Below are 8,204 nucleotides of genomic sequence, written 5' to 3'. Positions count from 1 at the left end.
GGAAAGTCTACATTTGACTCTAAAACAGAATTATCTGGACTGATAGGGACCTTTCCTTTCTTACTCATACCCCTTGCTTAGTCATTCTTAGGAACAGATTCTCTTCTGGCTTACATGCTTGTTGGTGAACTATGAAGTCTGCATCTGTGTATGAGTTCTTGTGGCAAAGTTGTTGAAGGGGTTGCGCTATTGAGGAAGTTTTATGGTCAAGCCCTACTTGAAAAGATGCCAGTCAAGGGCTGCAGGTCTGACACCAATATTCTGATAATTTTTCTCACAGTGAGAAGAATTAATCAATGGAATAGCTTTCTCCTGGGGTTGTGGGTGCTCCATCATTGGAGGTTTTCAAACATAGACTGGATAACCATTTGACTGGGATGGTATAAGGTCTCCTGCCTTGAGCAGAGGGGTTGGACTAGAAGACTACCGCAGCCTTTTCCAATCCTAGATTCTATGGTCTAAGTAAGGCTCTTCCAAAGCTTGGATAGTTTGGAACAAAACACCCAGGTATATGGTTACCATGGTTATGAAGAAAATCTGAACACCTTAATTCAAGAGCAAGACACATGTCTGCTTTCTTCCTCTTAGATGACTGGGGTTTTGTTCTGTTTTTACAACAGTTTTCCTGCCACATAGCAATTTACAAACTCTCTTTGGAGGCAGGCACTAATTTGGAGACAAGAAAGAGGTGGTTATAAAGAAAGAATGAAAACTGTACAAGTCCAATGAGCATTTTAGTCCCACGTTGCTTTCCCAAACAATGACAAGCTGATCTTTTCTGCCCAGAAAGCATCTTAGCTTTCAGAAGAAATTCCATTGCTTCCTCCAATCTCCTGGGGCCATGTTGATAGGGGATGGATTTTGCTTGTTGTCTGCTGTCTGTAGTGCTGGGTTCTTTCCAGCCGCTGAGTCTTAGCATCACAAGGAGACCCACTGGGATGCCCATTCCGCACACCAGTATCCATATACACAGAAATGACACGCAGGTATCAAACTCATGGCTGGCATATGCACAACACTGTGTACATGGGTTGAGTTTGTATAGGCTCTGCTCTGCTGGCAACTAGAGAAGCAGCAGGAGGAGGATAGGAACAAAAAAGGTAGAGAATGAACAACACAGTTCTTGTATCTTGCCTTCTCCCCCCCCCCCATTTTATTCCAATGCATTGCTTTGGTTTTTTTCCTCTCTCTCTCATTCTAATTCAAAAAAAGTCTGGGTGCAAAATGCAGGTTTGGCCCAAACCCAATACAAACACTTGCCTTTGGGATGCTTGGATAAGATGCTATCTGGTCTCCAGTGAATCCAGATATTCCAGGGCTATGTCATAGCAGAAGTGGTACTGTTCCTTTAAGGAAAGGGAAAACAAGAGAGTGAGTACATGCAAACTTTGGGGTTTTCATGTGAAAAGCAGCTTAGGTAACAGTCCCCTTTTCCCCCTGGGCCACTCACTTGTTCATTGTCCACCAATCATATTACACAGTCAGTCTGTTTTGGGAAAAGTCTGCACCCTTCAGAGGTTTCCCAGTGTTTAACCTTGAGGTATAGAAATTCTCTCAGGCCACAGACAGTGCTTGAATTCCTCAATGCTCTCCCAGCTCCCCATTTATTCCAATTACTCCCCTCTTCCCTCCCTACTTTCTGTTGTCTAGTTGTAAGCAGAGATGTATTAGAAGTCAACCATGACAGACTCACTTAATAACCATGTTAGGTATATGTCTGTGGCCTAACTGGTTGGGTTGGCAATATATATGAACTACGATTGTATCATTGTTACAGAACTGTAATGTATCACTTTAACTATGTAATGCATTGCATCATACCTTCTAATGATTGGCCAGTGCTGTTTCCTACGGCCATAAGAGGGAGCTAGAGACATAGCTTCTCTCTCTCTGTTACGTTCACTCTCGCTTGCTGTTACTTGCTGTTTATCGTGGTTTGTGGGTTTGCTACTGTTTTGCTAAACCTGTAGAACTGTGTTTAACTTAGGGACTGGTAAGAAGACTCTGTATCAGATAATCCTTGGATTGTTGTTATCTGCTATCATTTTCATTACTCGTGTATGACCTGGACTGTTTTTTCCTGGACTGTGCTATTGTCTTATCCCACAAGTAAAACTTTTGTACACACCTCAGTGTATCTGTGTGGTTGCTGTGTAAACTTAACTACTCTCAGTATCCTCTTTTTGTGCAAGCTCTCTTTTGCTCAAGAGTTGCTCTGCTCATCCTTGTCAAACCACCTTGCTTAACAATGGAAATTTGGGTCCCAATTGTGGCTGCACATCAATAATTTCCTATACAATCTAACTAGGTTTTATTCTCTACTAAGTGGGCCTTGGTTAGCATTGTTTGTTATTCCCCACTTTAGCTAAGTACCTAACTATATTTGGTGGTATGGATTGCAACCCATCACAAAGGTTCTCTTATGTGGTGAGTTGTTTACAAAGGCTTTTAATAAAATAATAGCATAATAAATAAAAAAGAGCTGCTGGAAAGTGGTCCTGGGAGAAGATTATTTAACCTTGGCTGTGGTCTTAACTTGAAAACCCTGATTGGCCACTATGGGAAACAATAATTCAATATTGTATCTGCAGATACAATATTCCCTCAGTTGATTAAATTAAATTTGATTTTTTTAAAAAAACAATAGGGCTGAAACTTCATGTGAGATTTCAACACAGTTACATGTCATCTCAGGATGAACTTGCCAACATTTTTCAAGATTTACAGCCTAGTAACATAACATTAAGGGACGCGGTGGCTCAGTGGGTTAGGATGCTGAGCTTGTCGATCAGATGGTCGACAGTTTGGTGGGTCGAATCCCGAGTGCCGCGTAACAGAGTGAGCGCCTGTTACTTGTCCCAGCTTCTGCCAACCTAGCAGTTTGAAAGCACATAAAAATGCAAGTAGAAAAATAGGGACCACTACGGTGGGAAGGTAACAGCGTTCCATGCGCCTTTGGCATCTAGTCATGCCGGCCACATGACCACGGAGACATCCTCAGACAAGCGCTGGCTCTTCGGCTTTGAAACGGAGATGAGCACCGGCCCCTAGAGTCGGAAACGTAGCACACATGTGCGGGGGAACCTTTACCTTTACTTTAACATAACATTGCCTAATGACACCAGAGGCCTGAAAAATTAGTGACCCCTAAGATAAGCCTTCAGTTGATGTAGGATGTGGCCTTTTGTTTCTTCAGTCCAAAAGGGAGGTGATTTACTACCTACTTGTCAGAAAGCCTAAATTAAGTTCCCTCTTTTATATAGGAGCAACCATTTTATGAAAATCATTGTATGTCTTGTTTTAAAAGACAGGGCAGTTGTTTTCAGCTGTGGCAACTAAGTTCTGAAAATAATGAGATACTGTCTAGGAAGAATTAAGTCATAGAAAAAGGGTTCCAGTTATAAGGTAATTGTGACAGAGATATACAGTATAACTGATTAAGTTACTCGTTGTAAATTCCAAAAAAAAGTTCTGTTGTGCAAAGTGATCTAAAGATGCAGTGAATCCTTTACTCAAAATCTAATCACGTCTTGGAGCGGGTGGTAGGGGAAGAAAAATAAATACGGTAGCTCAAGAGCTATTAAATTATGCCAGTTAGGAAAACATTATAAAATCATGGGTCTTGGACCCTCTGAATTTAAGAGCAAGAATGATGTAATCGTTGAACTGAACAATAAACACTGGGATAGCTTTGTTGAACATAACCCAGAAGTATGGGAGAAAGATATTCAATGTTCCATAACATGTTACGAGATAACTCACAATCCACAAACTATTATATGGGTCGGGACACAATTATCTTTTCATTTTCACACTTCTCTGAATTTTGTAATATAGCTCTCCAAATCATGTAAAATGCATTCATTTCTCACACCAAGCAAGAGAAAGCATGTTAGGTAAGACAGTGTACAAAACTGGGCAGTGGAAGAAAGCCTGTGCTAATATATGCAAACTGATATAGAAAGTAGTTTAATGTAGCAGTTTTATCTTTATGAAAAATAAAAAGAATTAGAAAATTGTAGAAAGTGAGGCTGGCAGATCTTCTACCTCTAATTTCCACCTCAGGGCTTTTATGTCCTATTTTATTCAACAGAATAGTGGTGAGTTTGAAATTGGGGGGAGGAAATTACTTATGCTATTCTGACCTACTTGGAGGAAAAAAAACAAAGAATAAATGTTGGCGTAAATAATATAAATAACCTTTTCCCCATTATTCTTTCTACTCAAAGTAGCTGGAAAAGTATAACAGCACTAGATACAGTCCTACACACACTGTAAGCACTAACTACAATCCAATACACACTCTACCAAGTGTGTACCATGTCTTTGAGGTAATCTTGGCAAACACATAGTCAAATGCCTGCAATTTTCTTGGCAAAATTTCTGGAAATAATTTGCCGTTGCCTGCTTCTGAGGGTGCAGAGAGTGTGATTGGCCTAAGGTCACACAGCTGGCTTTGTGCCTAAGACAGGATTAGAAGTCTTGGTCTTCCAGTTAATAACCCAGTGCCTTTAACTTCAACTGGTTGGGAAAAAAATATGCAGATGTGATTGCTTACTGAGCAATGAGCTACAGCAGAGGTCTCCAACCTTTTGGGCACCAGGGGCCAGTTACATAGAGAGAGATTTTTCCATGGACCAGGGGGGGTGGATGGGCATGGTTTTGTGTGCTGCCTGCATCACGTGGATGGGGCTTTGTTTGTGCAGCCCAGTTGCTGGCATGCCACGGCCCGGTACCAGTCCATGGACTGGGGGTTGGGGACCCCTGAGCTACAGAGTTACTATATAGTTTCTACCTGCCCCATCAGATCCAGTAGAGAAGTTAGGGGGTGGGGGAAGGCAAAGGTTTCCCCTGCCCAGTCACGTTCAACTTCAAGGGACAGTGCTCATCTCTGTTTCCTAGCTGAGGGAGCCAGGGTTGTCCAAAGATGCTTCTGTGTTCATGTGGCCAGCATGATTATACACCGAGGTGCACAGAATGCTGTTATCTTCCCACCAAAGTGATACCTGTTTATCTACTTGCACTTGCATGTTTTCAAACTGCTAGTTTGGCAGGAGCTGGGGCAAGAACAGGAGCTCACCCCATCATGCAATACTTGAGTCTTGAACTGCCAAGCTTCTGGTTGGTGAGCCAGTGTCATAACCATTATGACAACCATTAATCAATGTTGGAGTTGGGCACCACCAGACTTAAGTAAAACAGGACATCAGAAAGGAAGAGATCAAAGATATTAACCACATAGTACTTTTGGATAAAAAAAAACAAAAAAATGTCTACTTCTTTATAGTAATGTAGAGAAATAAAATTCCAGCATCAGAGAAGGATGCTTGTGGGGGCCAGATCCTTAACACACGCAGATCAGTGAAGCTCTACTAACAGCAACACTCTCATTTATTCCTGCGGTGAGATCATTAAGCTAAGTCTTAGGAATCAGATTTTGCAGGTTCAATACAAATTGGGGGAAGATTGAGTTCTGGTTGAAAATACTAGTTTGCATATCCTAATACCTTGCAATTTAGCCCAATAGGTTACACAACTCAATGCCAGTTCACTTTGAGAAAAAAAATTGCCTTGGCTTAATTCCATCCTTCATCTTGCTCAATTGAATTTTTTCTCTCTCTAATGCTATCAGAGCAACCTCTATATAGGCATTTCATCTCGCAAGGGAGAAATTTCATAATCCATAATCCAAACCTTGTATTTCCCCTCTAAAGCAATGTTTAAGACATGCCTCTCTTTCTTCTATACAACAGAAAATCTGCCCAATATTGCTGAATCTATAGCTCCTAGTATCCTTCCCCCATTGGCCATGCTAGCTGAGGCTGTTGGGAGATGTAGTTCATAACATATAAAAGATCTATTTTATGTTTTGTAGAGGACACTTTGAGAGAGAAGATATGGGTACTGTACACAGAGAAAACATTTCCTCTGAGATATTGTATATGCAATTATGCTTCCTGATCTGATTAAACGGGCATGTATCTCTTCTCTCTTCCATTCTGATTTGGCTTAATGATAGTACCATGTGGCCAATCAATCAACCCTGACTGCTTTTGGGAAGGACAGATACTGAAGCTGAAGTTCAAATACTTTGGTCACCAAACGAGAAGGTAAGACTCTTTGGAAAAGACCCTGATGTTGGGAAAGATGGAAAGGCAAAAGGAGAAGGGGATGCCAGAGGATGAGACGGTTAAATAGTTTCACCAGCACAATGAACATGAATTTAGGCACACTCCAGAAGCAGTGGAGGACAGGGTGCCTGGCGTGCTATAGTCCATGGGGTTGTGAAGAGTAGGAGACGACTTAGCAACTGAAAAACAACAAAATGTAGCCAGGAAGTGTTACACTACTAGTAGTGTTCAATTATGCATTTATGCATTTGTAAATGTGACATATTAAAAACCTACTTTATTTTCATTTTCAGAACACACAAAGCATAGAGGTGGGAAAACCAGATATTGGTTACATATCATTTCATCAGACCAAGAAGCTTAAGCCGTCTGGCACCAGGGATCAGACTAAACATCAATTTATAGTAGCTCTTTGTTCTTCAAAAGGGCAACCAATTTCTTTCCAGACAATCCTAAGCATGACATGAATGGAAATTTCTACTGTTTTATTTGAATTTAGTGGCATGCTGAATTCTACCAGCTGTGATGATTCCACAGAATTTCCATATCAAAGGTTCACAGTAATTGGTATAAACTTCTGAGTATGGACATTCTTTTGATAGTTGAAAAATGCCCCCAATCCACCTTCTGTTTTTGTAAATCATGGTCACCTTTAACAGGAGCAAGTTCCATAATTTCTTGAAGAAATACCATAACACTCTTTAAGAGAAGTAGGTCAAATAAATACTACCCGCGACTTACAAAGGTCTCGACCATATTTGGCTTATAGTTGCGAAGGGTCTTTGCGGCAAAGAAAACATCCACCAACTTGTGACACCTGATCATCTCCAGGATCATGGTGCAGGCGCAGAAGGTACCACTTCGTCCACCTCCATTCCTAAAGAAGAAATTAGACACATGAAGAAAGCATCTAAAAGGAGACTAATAGGAGCAGTAGATTAGTAGTCCATATTAGGCCTAGCATTAGGGAGAGAACAAGCAAATAAAGCAAAGGTAATGTGTCCAGTTCTTCCATATCATTATCCAGATCGCTTCAGAGAGATTAAATTAAAAGATGGGTTGATGCTACTCACAAGGCATGTTGCCGAAATGAACTGAGTTGAGAAAAGATGTAGAATTTGTGGCATTTGTGTATCATGTTTAGTGTGATTTATCTGACCCTTGAAAACCATGTCGTTTGGAAGCTTTAACAAAGGGCTCTCATGATAGGTAAATTTGTAAAATGATGCTTTAGTCAAATACTACCCAGCTTACAGAGACTTTTGTTCAGCAAACAGTAAAGGGCCCATTCTTTTATTATTGTCTTCAAAGAGTGGAACACAGACAAGAATTACAATCAATCCTCACTGTCTTTGACTGTAGAAAAAGCAGCAAGATATATTGCTTCATCCTAGATATTAATTGGTTTAACTGATGACTTTCTACTCGATGTGGCTGGAGTTATGCTATGACTTTTCTTTTTTTTAAAAAAAAAGTAATCATTTCTTTTTATATTTGGCATTTTTCTCTTAATCTCCATGCAAGTTATTTACAGGTAGACAGGGCAGGCTATAAATCCAGTAAATAAGCAAAAGCTGCACAAGCAATCACTTGTCCATTTTGTTTTGCTCAAGAGGAATAATAATGAACTGGTATGGAAATGAACTGGTAATGAACTGGAAATTAGTTCAATATTTATTCTTATGCTTCCCACAAGAGGCAGAATAGACCATCAGATTGCACACTTTTTCAGAAAACGATGTGTTTCTTTCTGGGTGATGCATAACTGAGTTAAGCTTTCAACATAGCCATTTTTAAAACAAAGGGCCCTAGACTGCCTGTTTCTGATTGAATATGATGGCTGGTGGCAATATCTGAGAAATAACCCTTAGTAAGAGATTAAATTGCTGAGCAAGATTCAATTGAGTGCTTAAACACACAAGAGTTTAAAGATAATTAAAAAAATAGAGGGGAAGGAAACAGTTATACTATGTAATGGTGAGAAACTTGTTAATGAAGATAATAGCTGCAAGCACTATTACACAGTTGTGGTCATGCAGCATATTAACCTTTCAGGAGAAGTATTGCATAAAT

General features: G+C 40.2%; 1 protein-coding gene across 1 annotated transcript in view; it reads right to left on the bottom strand.

Moving 5' to 3' along the window:
• Positions 1–1,272: 1,272 nt before the first annotated feature.
• PTPRU (protein tyrosine phosphatase receptor type U) overlaps positions 1,273–8,204 on the bottom strand; it is a 330,295-nt gene continuing 323,363 nt past the window's right edge. Inside the window, exons 30-31 of the mRNA XM_083370035.1 lie at positions 6,873–7,008; positions 1,273–1,346 (exon numbers count right to left, since the gene is read on the bottom strand). Coding sequence (XP_083226161.1) covers positions 1,284–1,346; positions 6,873–7,008 — 199 coding nt within the window. The 3' untranslated portion in view covers positions 1,273–1,283. The remainder of the gene's footprint in view (positions 1,347–6,872; positions 7,009–8,204) is intronic.

The sequence above is a fragment of the Vipera ursinii genome, assembly GCF_947247035.1.
Source record: "Vipera ursinii genome assembly, chromosome: 9".
NCBI classification, from domain to species: domain Eukaryota; kingdom Metazoa; phylum Chordata; class Lepidosauria; order Squamata; family Viperidae; genus Vipera; species Vipera ursinii.
Note: the sequence above shows the minus strand (reverse complement) of the source record. Positions and strands in the feature narration are given on the sequence as shown.